Source organism: Heloderma suspectum, chromosome 3 (genome assembly GCF_057233095.1).
Source record: "Heloderma suspectum isolate Gila_16-S chromosome 3, 16-S_ref, whole genome shotgun sequence".
In the NCBI taxonomy this organism is placed as follows: domain Eukaryota; kingdom Metazoa; phylum Chordata; class Lepidosauria; order Squamata; family Helodermatidae; genus Heloderma; species Heloderma suspectum.
Window position 1 is genome coordinate 259,684,550 of NC_139460.1, and position 27,371 is coordinate 259,711,920.

A 27,371-nucleotide genomic window follows, 5' to 3' on the forward strand; every position below is an offset into this window, starting at 1 on the left:
ATCCGAAAGGCAGTAGGTCAGGGAAGCCTGACCGGCCATTTCAGGAGACATGCCAATATGCGATTCTCCTGGGCCACTTTGTTCCAGGTTTTCCAGATACTTTTTCCTGCTGCAGCGATTAAAATGTTATGGCGGGAATTATGGCAACCTGTTCTGCAGATGTGACCTCCAAGCTTGAGCCTAGGACTGCGATTTCTTCACCCGGAGTCTGGGACACTTTGCCTGACCTGCTTCAGGCCAGAGCAATAGCATTTGGGAACTGCGCCTCCTCCTTCTCCCGTGCTACAGCATTTCGTTCATCCACCATGAATGAAAGAGCCAATGAATGTTGGCCATTGCATGCTGACTGCCAGCCACATCCAATAGCTTGCGATCTAACCTTGACGCTACTGCCCAATCTGTGCTACTGCCCAATCAAGGGGAAAGTCGTATTCTTAATGGCTGCACCCCACCATGCAAACCCAGAGGAGCTCGCGGCCATACAGAACATGACAATGAAGGAGGACTGCTGCTGAGCCAGATTCAAGAGCTAGATGACGGTAGGGTGGCTGCTCATGAATTGCCAAAAAAAGTGGACATGCATTACCCAAAAAAGAGGACAAAAGAGGATACCAATTTGCATAAAATGTGCATATGCTAATTTATATGTATAGATGCAAATGTAGAAATAATTATTATAATTTAAAGAGAAATACAGTACATCTCACCATCATGTGGAAGACTGTGACCAGGGGACCTGTGTGCCTGCTCGCTCAGCCTGCCATCCAGGTGCTAACTGTTGATGGGCTGTAGCGGAACAGGCATTGTACTGTGTGGCATTGGTAAGAATTTGTTGTATTTTGTAGATGTGACAAGTACTGTGCCTGTGTATTGTGAGATAACTATGGGTCATGGAATGTATTCTTGGAATGGAAGGAAAGCTGCCGCAAGTGGGTCAGTCAAGTATGAGAAGCGGCAAGCTGCTTAGTTTCGCCACGATACCTTTGTCTAGGTGCTACTGGTGTCCATGGCAGGCATGGTTACGTTGAGAACCATGGGAATGGGCGTAAGACCAGGTCTGAAACTAATGATGCGGTCATTGACGTCACGGAGTTATAGGGCAACAGCTTTTATGGTTCTTTCTCTTTGAACTGGACTTGGACAGGACAGCCCTTCAAACAGAGGATGCCTTCAAAGAAAGGGCGGTGCTTTGGCAGTGCTTCAAAGAGAGGACTGTCCTCTGTAAAAAAGGACACATGGCCATCCTAGAAGATACTAGAAAGAAGATGCTTTTCATTACCTTTCTCCCCATCAGACTGTGCTGGGGACTTGGCCCGCCTATGTGTCTCTGGTGACCCAGCTGCTGAGCTTGGCTTCCCTGACCGCATACTTTTGAAGAACAGGTTGATGAGGGTTTTGGAACGCTGGAGGGTGGCCTTCTTCTCTGAGGATACAGGCTTCTCTGTCTTCCTCTGGCGTTTCTCCTCTGGGGAAAGAATCCCGGAAGTCATAGCAGAACATCACAACCATGGGATAACATAAAATCTGGTCCTACCCCCAACTCCCACCTTAGCACAACAATTCTGCAGCCTGTTATAGGTACCATTTAATAGGAAGGTACCTTGTTATAGTTCTTTGACTCCATCTTTTAAATGAGGGCCACAAAGTCTCTACATGAGGGACTAGCAGAGAGTGAGAGTGATCAGGTTCTCTATTAAAAGATGAAACAAAGCAGCACATAATGGAAAAGTGTTGGCCATTGTGCAATGTGTGCATGACTATATTATTGAAGAGGACTGTTTTGAAATAAGGTACATTTCATAAACTATTTATTTGTTTATTCATTAAATGTATTTTGGCCTTCCCCAACTTGGCACCTCTGAGATGCGTTGGCCATTGGCCATGCTGGCTGGGGATGATGGGAGTTATAGTCCAAACACATCTGGAGGGTGCCAGGTTAGGGAAGGAGGATGTATTATTTAGTAAGGAAGTGGTATTTTTTCACTCACTACACCTCCTTCTTGCTTATCTCTTGGCATCTCCACATAGCCCCCAGTTCTGCCAAGATTTCCTGTGCTGAAAAGCTCTAGCAACAGGTATTGTGGTCCTTGCAAGAAACATGAGCTGTGGGCAGGGAGAATAGAGCTTTCTACGTGGCTGGGAAAAAGAAGGATGGTGCATTGGCTAAAGTGTACATGGCGCTGAGAGCTTGCTTCGTAGGTGTAGTGGAAACACAGAAGACCATTGTTATTTCGAGGAGTTTGTGGTGCACAAATAGCTCCTTCTCATGTCTATACTTTTGGTTGGGCTTGTTGCCTTTAGTCATTAGCTATGTTTCTTCTCCCATCTCTTCCCAGTTGCAATTATCAGTTTGAGACTGTACAGATTTGAGAGGCTGGTAGATAAGCCTCTGGTGAGATCTGAAAGTTAGGCCACTTGTTGTTAGCAGAGTAGCTGGGGTGGGAGTTATCTATGTTGGCTTACTCCCAAACATTCTCAAAGTCAGTGGAGTTTAGCCAGGATAGGAAGGATCAATGGGATAGTATATGTGTCCCTGGGACCCTCCCAATTCAAAACCTTGACTCAGGCTGATCTGGAAAAGTGCGATGTAAGCCAGGCGACTGGAGTGCATTCATGACTGATTCTAAGGGGTTTCGCAGTGACTGAAGGCATGTGTGCTTTATGAACTTGCTTTGAAGTAGATTAAGAACATAAGAACATAAGAAGAGCCATGCTGGAACAGACCAAGGGTCCATCTAGTCCAGCATTCTGTTCACACAGCGGCCAACCAGCTGTCGACCAGGAACCCACAAGCAGGGCATGAGCCCAACAGCACCGTCCCACCCATTTCTCCCAGCAACTGGTGTACATACGCTCACTGCCTCTGGTACTGGAGGTAGCACATAGCTGTTATGACTAGTAGGCATTGACAGCCTTTTTCTCCAGGAATTTATCCAACCCCCTTTTAAAGCCATCCAAATTGGTGGCTATACTACATCCTGTGGTAGTGAATTCTATAGTTTAATTTTGCGCTGTGTGAAGAAGTACTTCATTTGATCTGTCCTGAATCTCCCACCAATCAGCTTCATGGGATGGCCCCAGGTTCTAGTATTTTGAGAGAGGGAGAAAAATGTCTCCTTATCCACATTCTCCACACCATGCATAATTTTGTACACCTCTATCATGTCTCCCTTTACCCTCCATTTTTCCAAGCTAAACAATCCCAGCTGTTGTAACCTTCTCTCATAGGGGAGATGCTCCAGCCCCTTGATCATTTTAGTTGCCCCTTTCTGCACTTTTCCCAGCTCTATAATATCTTTTTTTTAGGTGTTGTGACCAGAACTGCACATAGTATACCCAGTGTGGCTGCACCACAGGTTTGAATAGGGGCAGTATGATACTGGCAGTTTTATTCTCAATTCCTTTTCTAATTATGCCTAACATGGAGTTTGCCTTTTTTACAGTGGCTGCACACTGGCTTGACATCTTCACTGAGCTGTCCACCACAACCCCAAGGTCTCTTTCCTGGTTGGTCACCACTGTACTTGAAGTTGGGATTTTTTGCCCCAACGTGATTCACTTTACACTTGCTTGCATTGAACTGCATTTGCTATTTAGATTCCCATTCTCCCAGTTTGGAGAGATCCTTCTGGAGCGCTTCACAATCCCTTTTTGTTTTAATTACCCTAAATAATTTGGTGTCATCTGCAAACTTGGCCACTTCACTGCTCAATCCTAATTCCAGATGATTTATGAACAGGTTGAAAAGCATTGGTGCTAATACAGATCTCTGTGGGACCCCACTTTTTACTTCTTTCCAATGGGACAATTTACCATTTATTCCAACTCTCTGCTTTCTGTTCTTTAACCAGTTACTGATCCATAAGAGGACCTGTCCTCTTATTACACAAATGCTAAGTTTGCTCAGGAGTCTTTGTTGAGGGACTTTGTCAAAAGCCTTTTGGAAGTCCAGGTAAACAATATCTACCAGATCACCCCTGTCTATATGTTTACTGACACTCTCAAAGAACTCTAGGAGGTTAGTGATACAGGACTTACCTTTGAGGAAGCCATGTTTATTCTTTTTCAGCAGGGCTTGTCCTTCTATATGCCTACTAATTTTATCTTTAATATTGCCTTCAACCAATTTACCTGGAACAGATGTTAAGCTAACCAGCCTGTAATCTCCCAGATCCCCCCCCCCCGATCCCTTTTTGAAAGTCGGTGTTACACTGGCCATCTTCCAGTCCTCTGGTATAGAGACTGATATTAGGGACATATTGCATATTTTGGTAAGAAAATCACCAATTTCATATTTGAGTCCTTTGAGAACTCTAGGATGGATACCATCTGGGCCCAGTGATTTATTTGCTTTCAATTTATCGATTAGGTTGAGAACTTCATCTTTTTTCACCACTATTTGCCTCAGTTCCTCAGGCTCCCTTCCTGAAAACATCAGTTCAGGCACAGGTATCTGTCCTATATCTTCTGCAGTGAAGCCGGATCAGAAGAATTAATTCAGCTTCTCTTCAATCTCCTTGTCCTCCTTCAGTCCTCCTTTAACTCCATTGTCATCCAAAGGTCCAACTGCCTCCCTAGCTGGTTTCCTGCTTCTGATATATTGAAAGAATTCTTTATTGTCGGCCTTGATGTTGTTAGCGATATGCTATTCAAAATGTTTTTTTGCATCTCTTATTGCCTGCTTGCATCACCTTTGTGCAAGCTTGTGCTGCATTTTGTTTTCCTCACTTGGGCAAGACTTCCATTTTCTGAAGGAAGCCCTCTTGTCTCTAATAGCTCCCTTAACACTACTCGTTAACCATGCCAGAGACCTCTTGGACTTGGTGCTACCTTTCCTAACCTGTGGTATACATTTTAGCTGGGCTTCTATTATTGTGGTTTTGAGTAATCTCCAAACATTTTGAAGGGATTTAATTCTTTTGACTCCCCCTTTTAACTTCCTTTTCACCTGTTCCCTCATTTTAGAGAAGCTTCCTCTTTTGAAGTCAAATGTGACTGTGTTGGACTTCCTGGGCAATTTCCCACTTAAATACATTAAATCTCATAGTACTGTGATCACTGTTTCCAATTGGTTCAACATTTACATCTCATACTAGGTCCTGGGAGACACCATTTAGGATTAAATCCAAGGTCATTTCCCCTCTGGTCTGTTCCATGACCAACTTTTCTAGGGCACAATCATTTAGGGCATCGAGAAATTGAGCCTCGTTGTCATGGCTGGAACATGCATTTATCCAATCCATGTGGGGGTTTGCTGCAGTTATCATGTTCTGCTTTAATCTTCTGCTCTGTTAATTTGCTTCTGTTTAATAAGTTGTTAGCCTTCACTCATTAGTGTGTTTATTGTATTCTGAATCCTCAAAAGAACCACTGCTGCTTGGCAGCACAATAGGTAAGACTCACATGCACCATGTTCTCCTGTAAGCTACGGAGTGGAGAGATTTTGTATGCGGATGGAAAATGGCTTTCGCTTGCAGTAGCAAGTGACCACTGGATGTGGATTTAAGTGCATCAGGACAGCTGAGAGAGGAATATTAGGACCACTGTGAGGGGACGGGATCATATGGGGAGGGCAGCCATCAACATTACTGGCAGGGCTGGAGAGAAATGAAAGTGAATTACTATGATGCACTCTGTGTGGGGCTGCCTTTAAAGATGGCTCAGAAGCTTGAATTGGTGCAGAATGCAGCAGCAAGAATGCTTGTAGGATCTGGGTATTGTCTTACACCTATTCTGTGCCAGTTACGTTGGCTGCCTATTTGTTTCCAAGCCCAATTTAGGGTTCATATTTAGCATTTGAAGCCCTAAATGGTTTGGGACCAGGCTATCTAAAGGATTATCTGCACTCATATATACCTGCCTGAGCCTTAAGATCAGCATCTGAAGACCTGTTCTCTGGACCATCAGTAAGAAGTGTTAGGCTGGTGAGTAGCAAGGACAGGGCTTTTTCTGTGGTGGCCCCACATCTCTGGAATACCCTTCCAAGGGAAATATGCTTGGCCTCATCCTTCTTGGCCTTTAGGAGGGCCCTAAAGACCTTTTATTTAAGTAGGCATTGAGTTGATTTTATGGCTTTTAATAACTGTTTTATTTGCTGCTGCTACTGCTGCTTTTAATGCTGCTTTATCTACTGCTTATATTTTCTCAAATTGTTTTATTTGATTGTTTATCTGCTGTCATTAGTTTAATGTTGTTGTTTTGTTATTTTATTATGTTAATAATTTTTAAATACTTCTGTAATTTGTAATATCGTTTTATTGACAATTTGTGCACTGCTTTGGGAGGATAATTTATCCTGAAAAGTGATTTAAAAATCCGCTACATAATAAAAATAAAATAAAAGCAGGAATAAAGGGATAGTAGATAAGAGATAGGAAACTACAGGGGCATCTGGCTGAACTGAAGTGGTTCAGTCCGGAGCCTGAGAATATTTCACTGCCAGGAAGACGTTCTTCCACGCTGCAGTGCTGATAACTCACCACATGGGGCAGCTGCACACAGAATGACGGATTCCCTGTTCTTGCCCTTGCAGCTCTTTGACAACTCCTGAAACAGGCAGAAAAAGCTTCTGTGCGTGGCGTTCCTGAGTTGCATGATACGGGTAAAGAGGAAGCATGGGCTGGCGTGTATTTGGAGTTTGAAAGTGAAAAGGAGGGGAAAGGTCCTGGTTGGCCACTATGTGAACAGAATGCTGGACTAGATGGACCTTGGTCTGCTCCAGCATGGCTCTTCTTATGTTCTTATGTCCTCCTCTTGGAGGACGTAAAGCGGGAGAAGATGGTCCGCCTTCTTCTCCCTCCATGAAATTATTTTAGGGGCCCACACTTAATATTTAAAATCAAAATAATGGTATATTTAATTTATAGTTAAAAAGGGGAATGTTAGGCAAAAAATACAGAAATAACTATCCCCTCATTGATGATGATGTTGATGATGTTTTATTTATTAATTAAATGTATATCCTGTCTAACTGGCAGATGCCCTCAGATATGTTTACAATCAACCCCCCCAACAATAAAATAGCAACCAAAACAATATATATAACAATTAAAACATTAAAATATTTGAGATATTAAAGAGCCAGCAGTACAGTTAATAACCATACTGATTACAGATGAAAGATTAAATGACTGCTGGAAGAGGAAGGCCTTAACCTGGCATCTCAATACATATAATGGAGAAGCCCGGCAGATCTTCCTGAAAAGGGCATTCCAGAGATGGGGGGCCTTGGTAGCCATCCATTGCACTACTGTGGGCGGTGGCACCCGGAGAAGACCCTCCAAAAATTATCTCAGTAGTAGTAGTAATAATTAATAATGATGATACTTTCTCAGCACACCTACCACAGATAGTCAGATAGCTCTGCGATCTCTTGATGGGCTTCCGGGGGTGGCTGAGTGCCAGAAGGAGTGCGGTTTTGGGAGAGGGCTCTGCCATTTCCTTGCTGGCCAAGTGCCGCTGCTTCCTCAGGTGGAAGGGATCTTTGAGGCTCTCTGTGCGGATGGCCGTGTCTTTGAGGATTTCCATGGGCCGCACAATCCGGCGGGTCTCAGCCAGCAGGCTCCCTGAAAAGGAGGCCCCATCGGGGAGCGGATCCGTCTGCATGGCAGTCTCTGCCCTCTCCGAGGAGCGGCTCCGGACGGGCAACTCTGTGGAGATGCCAACATCCACCATGCAGCTTGGTGCTGAGCTGGGGACGGGGGCCATGAAGAGGCCATTCATGGAGCTGAAGGGGGTCCCTGAGGAGTAGGATGAGATGGAGGAGCTGGATGCAGAGGTCTGAGACAGCTGCTGCAACTGGCCGTTGGTCACTGCATGGAGAGCGAGACAGAGAGAAATGAGCCTTCCCAGACAGACAACTGGTATTAGTACAAGAAATGCACAGTTGCTGTCCATTGTTGCACAGAGTCCATATGTCTTCCCTGGACTCTGCTTTTCTTGTGCGGATACTGCATTTCCCCAGTACTGAATGTGTTATATTTTGTATCCGAGACAAAGCAATTCTTCACCCAGAGAGTGCAGCCTTTGCTATTCCCATTGCTGTGTGTAATAAGATTAGGCACAAGCTATGGACACCTACCTAGTAGTACAGAGCATATTATTTGTGGCTCACTTATTTCTTTTACTCTTCATTTTTTGGGTGCTACCTCCTAGATATTGCCTGTGATTTTATTATACTGGGAGGGGGCATAGCTCTGTGGCAGAGCCCCTGCTTTGCATGCAGAAGGTCCCAGGTTCAATCCTGGGCATCTCCAGGCAGGGCTGGGAAAGACCCTTGCCTGAAACCCTGGGGCCAGTCAGTCACTGTCGACAGTGCTGGGCTAGATGGGCCAACGATCCAGCTCAGTAATGTCACAGCTGCTTAGGAATGGCCCTGAGTAGTACGACTTCTCCCACTGATGTTGATGACATTCTGTGACTTTTCCCAGGGCAGGATCGATGGATGGGTTCACATTCAGTCCTGCATTGGAGGCGGAGTGCTCCCCTCTTGTACAGCTCCAGTATGGGGAGTGATCATCCAGCTATTTCTTTCTTTCTTTCTTTCTTTCTTTCTTTCTTTCTTTCTTTCTTTCTTTTGTGTAACAGACACAGACCTATGCTACTGAGAGCATGTCCTTAGGGTGAAAGCAGCCACTGGGATGTAAGTATTTGAGATCTGGAAAAATCTGCCTGTACAGCATAACGCCCACTCCTGGGCTACTGTGTCACTGTGCATGTTTTGTTTTGTTGTTTTAGTGATGCGGCAGCCTTTACGCACATGGGTGAGAGAGGCAGCAAGGGTATTTTCGGAAATGCGTGGGGGAAAGGCAGTTTGCTTGCAGAGTGTTCTAGCAAAGCAACAGCCAGCGCATCAACATAGACAGGAAAGGTGCATTAGTGTCTTACATCTGTTGAGCCAGCAGTACTCGGCCACCATTTCCTTGTACGCCGGGAACCTCCCTGTCTCCTAGATGGAAGGGACAGAAGAGACACAAGACGTTATGGGATCATGTGCTTTCTGCCCAGCACTGTGCGGTGTCTTCAGAGACTAACCCGATCCCAGGCGGAGAGACACTTTGATAAATAATGCATCCCCCACCGCCACGTCCCTTCCCAGTTGAAACTGTATCTGACAAGTCTCAAGAGTCTGGGTCCTGTCCCACAGCATCTTGGGAGGAAATGACTGGGCATCAGAAAAATGGCAAGAAAGAGCATTCAGTGCTGCTGCTGCTCTGGCAAGCTGCAACTTGGCCCTGTGGGACAGACCCAGTGGAGGCTAGTGGCTCTGGGTTTCAGTCAGAACCAGTCAGAACTCTAATGGAGCTATTCAAGCTGTGAGGGTCTAAAGGGGCACCTTGGGTAGCTCCTTCAGAGTTCGGAGTGAAACCTGGAGCAGATTCACCACCCCACTGACATCGAAGGCCCCAGCCTCCACTAGGTATATCTGTCTGCACCTAAACACTATGACCGGCAGCATCTGCCTTCCACCTCTAGCAGCTGCCACATCCTTAATCAAAATGCAAACCCCCATATTCGTGTAATACCTTTGTTAGGCCAACCAAAAGATGACAAAAATGTGCACACTTTTGAGATCTCCATACGTCTTCATCAGGCAAGATCTTATAATAAAAAACAACTTTCCTTATGAAGAGATATGGAGATCTCAGAAGTGTGGGTTTGGGCATTTCACTTACTGTCAACACAGCACCTTTGCTTTTAATCAAAATGGTAGCCTTGGAAATGGGGGGAAACTGTGGACAGCTCTGGCTGTTGTAGTCTCCTTTTTCATAAAGTACCATTTTAGGCCAGGAAGCCACACTCTGAGATCGTATCCAGCCACAAGAAGGAAATATCCCACATTTGGCTGGACAGGGCAAGAGATTGGACATGTATGCGCACATATGTATGTGCCCCCAACTTGCCACCCAGTACTGCATGTGGCCCTTGGGACCAAAAACATTATGCACCCTGCTGTAAAGAGACTGATTACAGGTGCTGGCAGGAACTCTTATGACACCCTGTGAATCCACAATCAAGCATATTGGTGGTGCTCATGACATTGACTTCCCGTCATGGTGGAGCCGGTGTGTCATCTTCTCACAGGGTAACTACCCTTCCCATCCCTGCTCCTGACTAGTATTTGGCAAGAACGGGCCTCACCTTGATGGTCAGCATGATGTGGGTCTGCCCCTTTAGCACTTCCACTGCCTTGCTATGGCTGATGTCATCAAACTTGATGCCGTTGGCTGCAAGGACTTGGTCGCCGACCTTGATCCCATGTTGCTCAGCCAGCCCACTGGGATCCACTCTGGGAATGAAACAGAGTGGGAATTATTCTCAAACTGGCACAGTGGGACTCTGAACAGAGAAATCAGGGCAAGTGAAGGGGGAATGGGGAAATGGGTGCATCTTATTGGGCATGTGCGTGAGAGAGCAACAGAGACCCAACAGTCCTAATAATGTAGGTCTCTGGTGCATCAGTCCTAGTTCCTCCTCTGGTAAGTACCCCATCGAAGAATGGGAAGGCAAGTCCCTCAATGGCAGTTTTTCTCCTGGCTTTCAAAGGAGAATGAGGTGGCAAGATCCTACAGATAGAAGCCGAGCACTACAGCAACCTCCCTGCAACCTGCAAATCACATCATCCACAGCCAGAAGTCCGGCTCATCTACACATCCTTCCAATACCTTCAGCACTGTCATGATGGCATAACTTTTCAGTTAATGGTGGAAGGTTCGTCTAAACATGATGCAAATTTATTCAGAGCTGAAGATGATTTCTCCCCAGGTTGAACAAAGCCAAGAATGGTACTTACATCTGATACAAATATATACTTCCGCCCTCCCCGCCAAAAGGATGTGGTCAGTTTACAAAAGGCCACAATGCCTCTCAATTGATGGCTGGCTTATCTGAGGCTGAATTCATTTGGGACAAACAGGACTGAAAGGAATTCAAAAGATGCCGATCCAGTAGGATTGGGACCATCCTGTACTAATGCTATAGACACAAGATCATGCTGCAGACAGAAATACCACCATTTTACTCTGGATTGATTAACCTGAAAGGAGGATCACAGCCTGGTTCTGTATTTGCAATGATGATTCTGATGAGAATCACCATTGTACCCATAGCTGTGCACTGAAAGAGCAAGAAAACCCCACCTTTTCTCATGATTTAACTGTTGTGATCTTGATTATGCAATTTGCATTGCAATAGGTAGTACATGGGACTTACTCAGAGGTAAACCTCATTAAGTTCAGGCTACTTTTTAAACATTTATTTATATGCCACCTTTCTTCCAAGGAGCCCAAGGTGGGCTATGCAGTGCTTCCCCCACCCCATTTACCTCTTACAACAACCCTGTGAGGAAGGTTAGGCAGAGAGAGAGAGAGAGAGAGAGAGAGAGAGACTGGCCCATGGTCACCCAGTGAGCTTTATGGCTGAGTGAGGATTCGAACTCAGGTCTCCCTGATCCTAGTCCACCAATGTGTAACTGCTACAAGCAAAATAAGTTACAATGTGCACCACATTTCTATGAAGCAACTTACCCTTTTCATAACATACTACTTGTTACTCCTTGTGGCCTTCAGAAGCTCTTTTTTCATAACATGTACCTTTGAAGGAGTAGGAAGGACCAACTGAAAATATGGGAGAACTCTGTCTTTAGTAAATTTTCCAGTTATTATGCCTGGAGCTCCTAAATATGAACAGTTCCTACATATTGTGAATGGGTAGTAAGCCTAACTCGGGGTCAAAACTAAATGTGACATTTAGCAAGAGGTTTGTCCTTGAGGGCAAGATTTGTCTTTTATAAATAACTAGCATTGGGGGTGGGGGGAGCTGATCCAGATTGGGAACCTGGTATAAGGGGTAGGGGGGCTTTAACTCTTTGCCTCCACTGCATTCCCAGTCGGATCACCATCATCCTACACCTGCTTTTTGCACTGGGTACTTGTAAAAGAAAATTCTTGCACTAAAGAGCAAACCATGTGAGTACTATATGTAGTTTGAGCCTATGCTCAGGTGGCATCAGGGTCCAAAACAGTCAGCAGCAGGGAGCTCCAAGGCCAAGCAAGGCTTACTTGGAGACGTAGATGCCAAGGCCATACTCCTTTCCCCCACGGATGTTGAAACCCAAGCAGTAGTCATCAGATGTGGTGTAGAGGTGGACAATCCTCCGCTTTCCGATCTCAGAGCTGGTATCCGATGGAGTGGAGCTGCTCCTCTCCACAATCAGGCGTCTGTTTACCACATCGACCCTGTGGCGGGATGAAGAATTCCCCCAGGATTTCAGATTCCAAGGATTTTACACAGTCCTTCCACTTCTCCCCCATCATGGCTGAAGTATAGCCAAGTTTTGCAACCTGAATGCTGAATCACCATAAACTGCGTCATACCAATAGTGTTTGAGTCTAGGAATTGGCATATCTGAGCATGGCCCCAGAACCTGCTTTCAATGGTGCCTTTGAGCCTGTGTATTTCCCTCCCCTCCACCTTACATGAACACAGCCCACCCACCCACGCCTGGACTTGTGCTTTCAAATCAGAAGGTGTGCGTGACTTTAGACCTTGGCATTTCGGGTTTCAGAAATCAACCTGTCCCTGGTATATCTGGGGATTGGCGTATTGCATTGCATTATGTTGTATTGCATTTAGAAAGGCTGTATCCCACTCTTGTGACAATCACCTCTGAGAGCAGCTAACATTAAAGATGCAAAAAAAAAAAAAAAAAAGCAAAATAATACAAGGATCAAAGGACAGCAGAGTTCCTGGCAGGTGGTTGGGCTAGCTGACCTTCAGAATCCAGCAAAATTTTCACATTTCACCAGTCATGTTTTAAATGAGAAATTTTGAATTGAAATTTGAGTTCACTTTGAGTTATGTTCGAGAATGATGGTTTTGCAAATCACTGACAAATAGAACATAAACCAAAAGGAGCAGAAAAAACAATACAATACAGACAGTGCACAAAAGCGCCGCATGTGAAAGGTCTGAGGCAAATACAAATGTCTTTTTCACATGGTGCCAAAAAGACATGAGACTCAACACAGAAAAGGGGGTTTGGTTGCAGAAAAAGGCAATCGAAATTATCAAGGGGCTGGAACAACTTCCACATGAGGAACAGTTACAACAACTGGGACTATTTAGCGTAGAAAAAAAGTGAGTAAGGGGAGACATGACAGAGGTGTACAGAGTTATGCATGGTGTGGAGAAAGTGGATAGGGAGACATTTTTATCCCTCTCTCATAATACTAGAACCTGGGGTCACTGACAGGAGATTCAGGACAGATAAAAGGAAGTAGTTCTTCATACAGTGTATAGGTAAACTATGGAATTTGCTATCATAAGATGTCGTGATGGCCACTAATTTGGATGGGTTTAAAAGGGGATTAGAAAAATTAATGGTGAATAAAGGTATCAGTGGCTACCAGTCCTGATGGCTATGTGCTACCTTCAGTATCAGAGGCAGTATGCCTCCAAATACCAGTTTCTGGGGAACATGAGTGGGAGGGTGCTATTGCACTTATGTCCTTCTTGTGGGCTTCCCACAGGCAGCTGGTTGGCTACTGTGGGAACAGAATGCTAGATTAGATGGACCCTTGGTCTTATCCAGCAGGGCTCTTATGTTTTCATGACACTAGGTTAGTTTCCATAGGGAGAGCATTCCAAACTCAAGTCACTACCGATCTCACCTTTGAAGGTGCGGGCCCTGAAGAAAGGCCTCTGAGGAAAATCTTAGTAAATGAACAGGTTTGTGTGGAGGTGGTGGTCCTTAAACTATCCTGATCCCAAGTGGCTTAGAGCTTTAACAGTTAGAACTAGCATTTTGAACTGAGCCTGGAAATGGCCCAGGAGCCAGTACAGTTATTTTAAGACTGGCCAGATGAGTTCTGTATGCCTAGTTCCCATAACTGCTATGTTTTTGTGTTAACTAAAATTTCTGAACTCTCTTCATGGGTAACCCCACATACAATGTACTGCAGTAATCCAAAAGGGATGTTACTAGAACATGGATAGCTGTGTGCAGACTACCTCGGGTCAGTACAAATGAATATTTGCAAATATTCTGAATCCAGCAACATTTTCCCATTTCACCAGTCATGTTTTAAAAGAAAAATTTTGAATTCAAATTTTAGTTCACATTTTAATGTGAATTTTAACCTCAGGATTGAACTCAAATGCTTATGTTTTAGACTTGTCTGGCAAGACTGGTCTGGAAAGCTTAAAATATGAAAGTTCATAAACTGTAATTGCATGTCATCTATAAAACGCTGTCAGATACTAAATACCATTGCATGGCATCTCTCAAATGTGTTCGATTTTTAAAAAAATCTCTGCACTGCACTGCACAGCCAGTTTGGGTGATTCCAGGGCACATGCTGTATTCAGAAGGGGAATGGTGAGTTCCAAACACTGCCCTGCATAAACTAAGTATATGTCCTAGATTACATGACCCAGAATCCTCTGTAATTTACAGAGACTTCATAGCATGCATGTACTGTAGATAATGGAAAACATTCCCTGGAAGCACGAAGTTTGAAAATCAGTGTAATATAGCATTGCATATCAGTTATTTGCATTGCTCAGTTCTAAATATAATTGCATGTCAAGTCAGCTATCAAACTCTGTCAAGTATTAACTATCAGATATCCAGTAGTAGTGTTCCATATCCTGATATCAAATAGTGCAGACTGTTCAAGCTTGTTTGCTAAGGAGAATTTTGAGGAGTATTTGTGGAAGTAAATTCATTTCAGCTCTGCAGTATTAACAAGGCATTCTAGCTGCCCAGGCCCTTTTGCCATTTCATTCTCTGTACTGACTAGCTCAGTCATGGAATTCTCCAAAGCAAACCTACTTGACTCTCGGAGCATGTGCCTGTTTGCTGAAGCTAGGAAGGTCTGGATCTAGTCAGTGCTTGGAAGGGGGAACACTGGGGAACCCCACGTATGTTGCCTTGAGTTCTGTGATCGAAAAATGGAGGGGTAGAATATTATTATTAATTGTTATTAGCATTAATAATAATAATAATTTTAAAATCAGTTTTGAGATCCCCAGCAGACCCCATTTATACCCTTTTGGACTTACTTCCTTCCAGCTCCCCCACATGCATCACTATTAATTCCCTGTCTGCATATTATGCAAATGAAGCCCCTTCCCAACCACAGTTGCCATGTGATTTAAACTGGAGGGGAGAATTTAGCCCAGTAACTCCATGGCACATTGACCCCTCCCTCTCCTGTTCCCCGGACAGAGTTCACTCCGATAGCATCTCCCTGCATCTCCCGAAATCTGATCGCTCGCTGTCTCTGCTCCGCTGAGCCCAGCACACTCGCCTTGGCCCATGCAAACAAGGCATTGTGATCTGGGGTGGCCCAAGGCCCGCTGACAATGGGGTGTCACCATAGTAGGCAGTTCCGCTTACCATGTGGTCTTTTCTCTGGAGAACTTTATCCCTGGCACTTTGCCCATGCGTCTCACGACCATCCGCAGCCGGTTATTCCCCGTCAGGACTTTGACTGCACTTCCCATTGTAATGCTCTCCAAGCTCACGCTGTTCACCTCTGTGATTTTGTCTCCAACACACAGCCCAGCCTGTTCTGTTGGCATTAAATACAGATAGCTCAACTCAGTCTAGGGATGTTTCTTTTTCCTAACTTTTTAATATTAGAGCAATACTAACACAACCAAGTGGCAAAGCACAATAGCACATAGGGACATAGCTGGGTACTTAAAAGATCCTGGCCCCAATCTTTCATTGGCATGAATGGAAAGATTAATTGCTGGGGGGGCTTTTTTGGGGGGCACAGTGAAGGGAGGGTTAACCCTTCCCTCCCCAAAAATCCCCACCTCTGCATGGCAGCTAAGCTTAGGAAAAACCTCCCTTTGGCACCAATGGAAAGGTTTTTCTAAGCTTAATTGCCATGCCTGGGGTGCGTGGGTGGGGTAGCTTTCAGCATGTGTGGAGGGGATTAACCGTTTCCGCCCTCCCTCTTGAAAATTGCCCCATGCATTAAGCTGAGAACAAAATCCCCCATTGGCAACTAGGGACACTTAAGGCTCAGGAGAATAGATCCAGAGCTATGGGAAATAGATTCAGGGATGGAGTCCCAGGGGCCCTGGCTTAGCAATGCCCCTCATAGCACACATGCTTTAGAATAAAGGATAAGAATGATAGTTAATATTTCTTATAACAGGAGCCCTTCATTTTCAGTGACTTGTACTTTGCATTTATTATTAATATTAAAACAGATACAAATTATAGATTAATAGCTGGAGAACTCCTCTCTCTTTGTGTGTATATCTCTCTATCTCTTATCTCTCTATCTCATATTACAAGGGGGAACAGGACACACCCAATTTCACGATAACTGTTTGCCTTGGGTTGTTTCTCATGTCTGCACCTTTGGTAGGTCAGGAGTGTCTCCAGACCAGCTTTCTCAACCTGGTGCCCTCCAGATGTTGTAAACCTCTACTCTCATCACCCCTAGCCAGCATGGGCTATGGTCAAGGAATCCTGGGAGCCATAGTCCAGAACATCTGGAGACACTAGATTGGGAAAGCCTGCTGTAGATATTTTTGAGTGGTTTGCAATTATTAGTCTTGACAGAATCCCTTCCTCCCTGTAGTTTAAAATACTGGTTTTTCACTGGAGCACTAAGTAAATATATGAAAACTTCTCTGAGAATCTGAGCATTTGCGATGTCATCATGGAGTTCTTTACTGATGTCCTTGCAGAACTATTTAGCAGGATGGCACACATGCAGAAATCTTTGATGAGCAAACTTTCAATGACATGGTTTTGCCTACATTTTTCTGCAACATCCAGAGCTGGGATAAGTCCTACAGGGAAAGAGGTCTGCACTAGCCCTAGACAACCATTTAAGTACAGGAGATCCTGCCAGTGCTGTGGATGCTAGACAGTAAGAACAGCTTGTTTCCTGTTTTTCAGGCTGGGAGAGTTGAAGCCATTTTGCTTACCTGCACTGCTGCCCTCCTCCACCTTGCTGACGAAGATACCCAGGCCATGCTCTGAGCCCCCACGCACACTGAAGCCCAGCTTCCCGTCTGCACTCTTTTCCACCGTAATGGCATGGATGGCATCGCTCTCATCGCTGTTAGCTGTGATGGGGATACATCACATGGAACATAACTATGAAGGGGCACCGCTAATAACACTGTGCTGGGATGACCAGTAAAATGAAATCCCCATCTTCCACTCCAAGCACAGTCTTGGGCCCTGGGAAAGTAACAGAACAGCAGGAGAAATATACAGCCACCTTCCTGCACTGTACAGATCAGGCTCTCTTTCCAGACTGTGTACCAGAACCAGACATGGCAGGCTACAGAAGTCCTGAGGAATTATTTCCTAGGGAGACATGGGAACTTCTGTTAAACCATGTCCCCACTGTCAGTGCACACAAGACACTCCCTCTTTATCCACAGTACTACTAAAAACTCTCACAGTACATAGAACATGAACATTCCGCTTCTGTTGTTGGGCAGCAGTACTGACATTGTGTCAGCCTGGGAACATGGTCAATGCTCCTCCATCATGCAGAGGAAAAAACAAGAACAAAACGCTCACTGTGTCCTGAACCATAGGGAGCATTGAAGAGAGTAGGATATGCGCATTAATGGCCCAAACACGTGCGGTGCAGCGGATCTGTGCATGGGACCTCCTATCATTTTTTTTTTTAAATAGCAGCCATGGGAGGGGCCCAGTTCAGATCAGGACCAGGTGAGGATTCAGAGCAGTGCTGTGGCAGCAGGGATGCCCTTTTCCCTGTACCATTTTCCCAACTTAAACTGGTCTCCAAATCTGCTATTTCCCCCATGGGGCAAAACATATAGGCTCTAATATGTTACCTGTATTTTTGGTCTCATGGAGTAAATAGCAGCATGGGGATGGGGACTTCAGTGGGAAAAACAGTGCAGGAGAAAGTTAACCTCCACTCTTTCAGCACCATGGTCCTAGTCTAAATCAGCTCCTTCTCTCCTTCCCCCTTCTCTGTGACTGCAATTGACATTTAAAACAAATGTGGGAGATTATCTTAATGGATCTCCAACATCATGTCTACTTTATTCTTAAACCAGAGAACTCCCAGAAAATACCATCGCAGCAGGCTGCCCAGTTTTGCTGAGGCACAGCTCTGTGGCCATAGGATGATTAAATTATGTGCATGGATTGGGGTTGGGATTGAGGCAGACAAAATGCTCTAAGCCAGGTTTCTTGAAATCATGGGAATATTAACAGAATTTGGCAATGGGTGCAGAATTTCTAAGGTCCCCAAATGCCATATGCTAGGATCTGGTGGCGGCTTCCAGCCTGACTGTCCCATTCTGTGGTCCCTTGAGGCTTGTAGCAGGGGAAGCTGGTAGCACATGCAATGGCAGGGCAAGGCAAGAAGAAAATGAGACCTTGGATAGCTCCAACTGGGTCCTGCTGGCTGGAACTCTCTCCTACTACAACAGTAGGAAGTTGTTTTCTCATCAGGGAGCTAAAGCCAACTGAAGCCTTATGTAGGCTGACAAGACCTGCAGTGTGGTCATCTCTGCCCCTCTTGGTGGAGCTGACTGAACTGCTGAAGGGTTCTTGCCTGATTTTGTAGCCTGAGACTTCTGCGAGGCTGGGGAGATGCTGGGGCTCATCCTCTGAGCCAGAGGATGATGGCAGGGCTGTGTTTTTCTGGCCAGAAGGGCCCTGAATAAGGCACTGACTGTCGTACCCCAGAGGAAGTGGCCTGTGTCTTGTCCTCATCAGCATCCTCTGCTGCATACTGGAAGGGCCGAGAAATAGGAGTCATGACACCAACATCCTTGAGACTCCCTACACTGTGTGGCTGTGAGGGTTGGCTAGAAGTAACAAGAAGCCATTTGAATCACTTGTATCCGTTTCCTCCAGTGTCCCCTTGCCTCTGCCCAATACACTTCCATTCTTTGCACCAGATAGTTCCAAATATATTCTATCATGGGATATGGCAACTTTTACCTCCTGAAATTATACCCATTACAAAAGCACAATATGAATTACTGTCATGTGTTCTGGTCTCCAAATGTGGTTGCCAGCTGGAATGCCGCAAGTGCAGGGCTATGGGATGTACTGTCCAGATGCTTTGGACTTCAACCCTCATCAGTCCCAGCCAGCATGGCCAGTGCTCAGAGATGCTGGGAAATGCAGTCTAAAACATCTGTAGGGCACCAGGGTTGGGGAAGGCTGCTATAGGCTATGTTGCACTCACAGCTCCTTCCTCATAACGGTCTGCAAGTGTTCTCACAAGAAAAGGAGCAGGGGCATTACTGCCTGAAGCAGGGGAGTTGAACTGCTCCCAAATTGAGGACCAAAGTCCATTTCAGAGAAGCTCATTTCAGTGGTGGGTGGGGCCAAAGGCAAAGGGGGCAGGACCAAGATACCCCAAATGTTTGCATATTTTAGCTTTAACTAAGTCTTAGGAGAGGCATTTTGACCTTTTAGAATGGGGGATAGCTCCTTAGAGTTCTGACTGAAACCCAGGGACGATTCACTACCCCACTGACATCACAGCCACCAGTCTTCACTGGGCATATGTTGTCACCAGAGTCAAAAGGTTAGAAAAAGCCAGAGCTGGGGCATTGAGGTGGAAGAAAGAAGCTCAAAACTAACAAGGTACCAGTTAGGGACAGATGGAGGGCTCTTGCTCTCAGGGCCAAACATGATGTTACTTTCATTGCATGGTTAGAACACCCAGGGTTTAAAAAAACTAAGCTGGGGGGTTTTTGTTTTTTTTTACAATGTATGGGGAAGGCATATTTAACTCTTTTCTCCCCAACCATGATCCTGATGAACCCCCCTCGGGGGGGGGGCAGCAATTATAATTTGAAAAAAGCTCCCATTGGCTCCAACAGGAGCTTTATTTTCCAATGAAAATTGCTGGGCTAGAGGGGGTGGATTTTTGTTGGGATTGTGATTGGGAAGGGAAGGGTTAAACCTCCCCTCCCTGCATGCTGCAGTCCTGATGAAAATCACCCCTCCCTTCCCCCTGACTTAGTATTACTTAAAAAAAAAAACCAGGCATGGTTGCTAACCAGGGATGCCACTCAATGAGATCGGCCTTGGAAGGCCTTCTGTCTGTCCAGGACAGCTAGGCTGGTGAGGACTAGGGGGAGGCCTTTTCTGTGGTGGCTCCCACTCTGTGGAATTCCCTCCCTAATGACCTCTACCATGCTCCCTCTTTTATGAGCTTCTGTTGGGCTTTGAAAACCTGGTTGTTCAGGCAGGCATTTGGGGTGGGTTAGAGGTTTTGTTCAGTTGATTATGTAAATTTGTCGTATTTGGTGTTGTTATTTGTATTGTATGCCACCTAGAGTGGCTAATAAATCAAATAAATACATAAAATAACCACACCATTAAAGCAACATCTAGTTTGTTAGTCAGTGTAATGAGTGCTTTGTCAAGACCTTCCAGTGAAAACTTATTTCTGGGAGATCCTCTGCGAAGACAAACCTTCCAATGAAAAAATGAAAAGCCTCTTTCAATACTGTGCATTGCAGATATCATTCCTGATGAATGCCTATGTATTGTGGAAAAGGAAGACCCTTTGATGGGGCATGTTTTTCTTGAGCACATCTGCCTCCATTTCAGATGGTGCTTTATTTTCCCATAAAGGAAAATACATTTCCTAGGCAGCTTGACATCTCTTGGCTATATTTCCTGGAAGATGGGCTGTTGGCAAGGGATGGGTTGCACCTCATGAAGGCTGGGAAGAATGTGTTTGGCCACAGCATGAACGGAGAGATCAGCTCTAACAGTGCTCAATAATAGTCTTCAGAAACATGTAGGAAGAAAGACAGACTATGAAGCACATGGTCTTCAATGTCTATATACTAATGCCCAGAGTATGGCAAATTAACAGAACGAACTTGAACTCTTAATACAGGAGGGAAATTATGACTTGATAGGGGTAACTGAGACTTGGTGGGATGACTCTCATGACTGGAATACAGCAACTGAAGGATATAACTTGTTCAAAAAGAACAGGAGGAACAGAAAGGGAGGTGGGGTTGCATGATACGTTAAAAATACATATTTCTGCACAGAAATACAGGAGGATGAGCTTTGTAGCCCCATTGGGAGCATATGGGTTAAAATAAATGGAGCAAAGAATAAAAGGAACATGGTGGTCAGAGTCTACTACCAGCCACCCAATCAAGGAGAAGATGAGGATGAAACTTTTGAAAAGCAAATAGCTAATGTATCAAGGAATCATGATGTAGTTGTAAAGGGGGACTTCAATTTCCCCAATATTTTTTGGGAGACAAATTCTGCAAAACATGGCCCCTCCAGGAAATTCCTAACTTGTGTGGCAGATAACTTCCTCCTACAAAAAGTAGAGGAAGGAACTAGAGGATCGGCTATCCTTGACTTGATCCTAACCAACGGAGATGACTTAGTGGATAAAGTAGCAGTTACAGGAAGTCTGTGGGAAAGCGACCATGTTATACTTTTCTTGGTTCTAAGGGAAGCAAAAGCTGAGTGTAGCCAAATGCATACCCTGGATTTTAGGAAAGCCGATTTTTAATAAACTCAGAACTATGATAAGTAAGGTCCCATGGTGAGCGACTCTAATGAGAAAAGGAGTCCAAGATGGGTGGGAGTTTTAAAAAAAGGAAATTCTCAAGGCACAAACAGTTCCAACAAGAAAAAAAGGTGGACTACAACAGAAGAAGCCAATGTGGCTTCACAAAAAGCTTAGATATGACCTGAAAACAAAAAAGCACATATATAGGAAGTGGAAGGAAGGCCAAGCAACAAAGGAAGAGTACAGGCAGGTAGCACAGAATTGCAGGGATGACGTCAGGAACAAGCTGAGAACAAGCTGAGGCTAGTGAGGGAAGCTAAAAGCAACAAAAAGGCTTTCTTCAGATACATGCATAGTAAAAGACAGAGGAAAGAAAGGGTGGTTCAGCTATTAAATAAGGATGGCAAAATGACAACAGATGGCAAAGAAAAGGCAGAAGTGCTCAATTCCTACTTTAGCTCAGTCTTCTCCCAAAAGGGGGTCTATGACCCCCCTGGCAAAGGTGAAGTACAGGCTGAAGGGGCAGGATTGCAGCTTGAGATCGATAGTCATATGGTCAAGGAACACCTAATTACTTTGAATGAGTTCAAATCTCCAGGGCCAGATAAACTGCACCCTAGACTAATAAAGGAACTGGCAGAAGAACTCTCAGAACCACTGTCTATTATCTTTGAGAAATCATGGAGGACAGGTGAAGTGCCAGATGACTGGAGGAGGGCTAATGTCCCTGTCTTCAAAGAGGGTAAAAAGGAGGAACCTGGGAACTACAGACCAGTCAGTCTGACATCAATCCCTGGGAAAATTCTGGAGCAGATGATAAAGCAATCCATCTGTAAGCACCTTGAAAACAATGCAGTGATTACTCGAAGCCAACATGGATTTGTCAAGAACAAATCCTGCCAGACGAATCTGATCTCATTTTTTGATCAGGTAACCTCCCTTGTGGACTGTGGGAGTGCTGTGGACGTAATATACCTTGACTTCAGCAAAGCTTTTGACAAAGTGCCCCATGATATCCTGACAAGCAAACTAGCTCAAAGTGGGCTAGATGAAACAACGATCCGGTGGATCCACAGTTGGCTACAGAATTGGACTCAAAGAGTGCATATCAATGGGATCTTCTCAAACTGGGAAGAGGTAATGAGCGGGGTACCGCAGGGCACAGTCCTGGGCCCAGTGTTCTTCAACATTTATATTAATGACTTGGATGAGGAGGTGCAGGAAATGCTGATCAAATTTGGCCAAGTCCGATCAACCACTTGTGTGCTTGACCCTTGCCCTTCATGGCTTATTAAATCAAACAAGGAGGGGATGTCTGACTGGGTCCAGGAGGTTGTAAATTCCTCCTTGAGAGAGGGAGTGGTGCCTGCCACTTTAAAAGAGGTGGTAATTAGACTATTCCTGAAAAAGCCTAACCTAGACCCAGAGGATGTTAATAATTATAGGCCAGTGGCCAACATCCCCTTCCTGGGTAACGTGCTTGAGCGGGTGGTTGTAGGACAGCTCCAGGCACTCTTGAATGAAACGGATTATCTAGATCCATTTCAATCAGGCTTCAGGCCTGGTTTTGGAACAGAAACTGCCTTGGTCGCCCTGTGGGATGACCTCTGCCGGGAGAGGGACAGGGGGAGTGCAACCCTATTGATTCTCCTGGACCTCTCAGCAGCTTTCGATACCATCAACCATGGTATCCTTCTGGATAGGTTGTCTGGGTTGGGAGTTGGAGGCACTGCACTGCAGTGGTTCTGCTCCTACTTGGATGGCCGATTCCAGAAACTGGTGCTGGGGGATTATTGCTCTGTGCCATGGCAATTGTGCCATGGGGTTCCACAGGGCTCTATTTTACCCCCTATGCTGTTTAACATCTACATGAAACCGCTGGGGGAGGTTATCCAGAAGTGTGGGCTGAGGTGCCATCAATATGCGGATGACACCCAGCTCTACATCTCTTTCTCATCAAAACCAGGTGAGGCAGTGGCTGTTCTGAATCAGTGCCTGGGCACGGTAATGGACTGGATGAGAGCCAATAAACTGAGACTCAATCCAGACAAGACGGAGGTACTGTTGGTGGGTGGTTCATCTGCCCGGCTAGGTGATATTCAACCTGTTCTGGAGGGGGTTGCACTCCCCCTAAAGGATCACTTTGGTAGTTTGGGGGTGCTCTTGGATCCAGAACTGTAACTTGAGGCACAGGTGAACTCAGTGGCACGGAGCACTTTTTATCAGCTTAGGCTGGTATACCAACTACGCCCTTATCTGGACAGAGATAGCCTAGCTAGAGTTATCCATGCTCTGATAACTTCTTGTCTGGATTACTGCAATGCGTTATATGTGGGGTAGGGATGGCGGAGAATTTCTCCACGAATCTCGGGGAGACCGAATGCCAACGCATTCAGCCCCCCGAAATTGGCGGTGAAATTCTCCGCCACCCTCTCGCCACCCCCGGGATGGGACTTACCTCCCTCGAATGTCCCTCTCGGTGGCGGGTCCCGGCGGCGTTTTGGCGGTGTTTCGGCGGGGGCGGCGGCCGGTCTTCCGACTGGCTGCCGCCGCCACCATTTCCAAGTAAATGTAAAAAAAAAAACAACACACACGTGATAGGCTACGTAATGATTTACGTAGCCTATCACGGCCAGATTTCCAAAGTCAGCCGTGATAGGCTATGTAAATCGTTACATAGCCCATGATGGGTGACTTTGAAAAAAAAAAAAAGCGCATACGCAAATGGCGGCGCCCATGGGTAAAGATTTACGTAGACTACGGTGAAAATAAGGGCAACGCAAATAGTGTTTGCTATTTGCTACATAAATCTTTACGTAGACTACCCGGGCCCAAATAAGGAATGCAAATGGTGGCACCCACGGGCACCGCCATTTGCGTACGCGCTCCCCCCCCTCAAAGTCACCCATAATAGGCTACGTAATGATTTACGTAGCCTATCACGGCTGACTTTGGAAATCTAGCTGTGATGGGCTACGTAAATCGTTACGTAGCCTATCACCTGTGTGTGTGTTTTTTAACATTCACTTTTGTATTTCGCGGTCGGTGAGACGGGGTGCTTCTCCCCGGCCTGAATTTCAGCTGGGCAAGGCGGGGCACCTCCCCCCCCGGCCTGAACTTCGGTGGGAGAACCGAAGCGCCTCCCCCCCACCGCGAAGCAAGCTGCGGGACCAGGTAAGTGACTTTCATACATCCCTAATGTGGGGCTGCCTTTGAAAATGGTCTGCAAACTTCAGCTGGTCCAAAATAGGGCAGCAAGATTGTTAACAGGGACTGGCCTGCGAGCTCATATTATGCCAGTACTTTTTCAGCTGCACTGGCTGCCAGTCCATTTCCGGGCCCGATTCAAAGTGCTGGTATTAACATTTAAAGCCCTTAACGGCTTGGGGCCAGGTTATCTGAAGGATTGCCTCCTCCCATATGTGCCTGCCCGGACCTTAAGATCATCGTCAGTGGCCCTTCTCCGTGAGCCCCTGCCAAAGGAAGTGAGGCGGGTGGCTACTAGGAGGAGGGCTTTTTCTGCTGTGGCACCCTGGCTCTGGAGTGAGCTCCCTAGTGAGGTTTGCCTGGCACCTACATTGTATTTCTTTCGGCGCCAGGTGAAGACCTTTTTATTTTCCCAGGCATTTTAGCATTTTAGCTTTCTAAACTTTTAGCTTTGCAGTTTTAAAAATCTGTATTTTAAACTCCTGCACTGCTGCTAGGTTTTATTGTGGTTGTATTGTTATATTGTGGTTTTAATGTTCTATATATTTTAAATTGTATTATTGTGTGTTGTTTGGTTTTAATTTTTGTGAACCGCCCAGAGAGCTTTGGCTATTGGGCAGTATAGAAATGAAATGAAATGAATGAATGAATGAATGAATGAATGAATAATTTGCAGATGACACAAAATTGGGCAGAATAGCTAATATCTTGGAAGACAGAAACACAATTCAAAGTGATCTGGATAGACTGGAGCACTGGGCAGAAAACAACAGAATGACATTTAATAGGGACAAATGCCCAGTTCTGCACCTAGGAAAAAGAAACCAAACACACAGTTACAAGATGGGGGATACATGGCTCAACAACACTACAAGCAAGAAGGATTTTGGAATTGTTGTAGATCACAAGCTAAATATGAGCTAACAATGTGATGTGGCTGCAAAAAAGGCAAATGCTCTTTTGGGCTGCATTAATAGAAGCATAGCTTCCAAATCCCGGGAAGTACTAGTCCCCCTCTACTCAGCACTGGTGAGGCCTCATCTGGAGTACTGTGTCCAGTTTTGGGCACCACATTTTAAGAAGGATGCTGGAGATGGTTCAGAGGAGGGCAACAAAGATGATCAGGGGACTGGAAACAAAGCCCTATGAAGAGAGACTGAAAGAACTGGGCATGTTTAGCCTCCAGAAGATAAGATATATGGGGAGATAGGATAGCACTCTTCAAGTACTTGGAAGGTTGTCATAGAGAAGATGGCCAGCATCTCTTCTCCATCATCCCAGAGTGCAGGATACAGAATAATGGGCTCAGGTGACAGGAAGCCAGATTCCGACTGAACATCAGGAAAAACTTCCTGACTGTTAGAGCAATACGATAATGGAACCAATTACCTAGGTAGGTGGTGGGCTCTCCCACACTAGAGGCATTCAAGATGAGGCTGGACAGCCATCCGTCAGGGATGCTTTGACTTGGATTCCTGCATTGAGCAAGGGGTTGGACTCAATGGTCTTGTAGGCCCCTTCCAACCCTACTATTCTATGATTCTATGACTGCCACCTATTTATATGGATGCTCCCTAGGACTGTGAATATACTACTGGCCGAGCTTCTCGTTGTGGCATCAGAAGGACACTGTTGTGTTTGCTAGTAATACACATGAAAGACAATCTGCTAAGTTGTTTGACCAACAGATCTTCATGGTAGGTGAACAATCACAACTCACAGCAGAAATACTGGCAGAAACACAGCTAAGAATAAAGTCACCTGTGCATAGGGATGTACAGATTGTGTAAAATCCATTCTGTCTGTGATTTGTGGATTGTCAGGTGCCTTTCCTTCTGTCGTCTGCCCATCCACAGAAGTGAGGGTTTTTTGTTTCCAAATTTGCACAATTTCATAAGTGTAAAAATGTGCAAGTCCCCGCACAGTATGCATTTTCATGCTTTAGCCAATGGGGGATATGCACATTTTTGGCCAGGTTTTTTAATTGTGCGGATTCATGAAAATCCAAACTCATTTGATTCCATTGCAGATTTCTCCGACCTCCCTACCCGCGCACCACAATCTTCCCCCTTCATGTCAACAGTACCTTCAAGGGGTGTATTGATGAGGATGACTCTTCCCATGGGGGAGGACGTGCGGAAGCCTCGGTGGTCCCCATTCACCAGCCGGTTCTGCCTGCTGAGCAGAAGGTGGTGAGCAGTGCTGATGTCACTGCTGGAGCCCCGGGAGTGAGTGGGGTAGATAATTCCCCCCTGGAATGAATCAGGAGCTTGTGCCATGGTAGGACTGGATGCTGCTTGCTCATGGGGAGACTCTCATGGCTGGACAATGTCCATGGGTGGTTTGGAGAAGCACTCTGTATTCTGGGCAGTGGAGAAGTCCAATTCCTTCAGTGAGATTGGGGGATTTTGTTACATTTTGGCCCCTTAGGTTGCATCCCACCAGCGGAAACAGTTGTTGGACATGCTCCAGTGAATCATAGTGTTTCCTCTTGTGGACTCATTTTGTTGATGAGGTTATCCCTGAAGTTTATCCCCAGGAAAAATCAACAACCCTAAGTCTGAAATGCAGGATCCAGGATCTTGCTTCTCATGGGTTCAGATCCATGCTCCTTCTCTTACTTCCAGACAG

General features: G+C 45.5%; 1 protein-coding gene across 1 annotated transcript in view; it reads right to left on the reverse strand.

Annotated features, from left to right (window-relative positions):
- PDZD7 (PDZ domain containing 7) overlaps positions 1–27,019 on the reverse strand; it is a 50,839-nt gene extending 23,820 nt beyond the window's left edge. Inside the window, exons 1-8 of the mRNA XM_084846482.1 lie at positions 26,827–27,019; positions 16,957–17,097; positions 15,401–15,575; positions 12,060–12,236; positions 10,141–10,288; positions 8,887–8,947; positions 7,344–7,811; positions 1,280–1,465 (exon numbers count right to left, since the gene is read on the reverse strand). Coding sequence (XP_084702608.1) covers positions 1,280–1,465; positions 7,344–7,811; positions 8,887–8,947; positions 10,141–10,288; positions 12,060–12,236; positions 15,401–15,575; positions 16,957–17,097; positions 26,827–27,019 — 1,549 coding nt within the window. The remainder of the gene's footprint in view (positions 1–1,279; positions 1,466–7,343; positions 7,812–8,886; positions 8,948–10,140; positions 10,289–12,059; positions 12,237–15,400; positions 15,576–16,956; positions 17,098–26,826) is intronic.
- Positions 27,020–27,371: the final 352 nt, after the last annotated feature.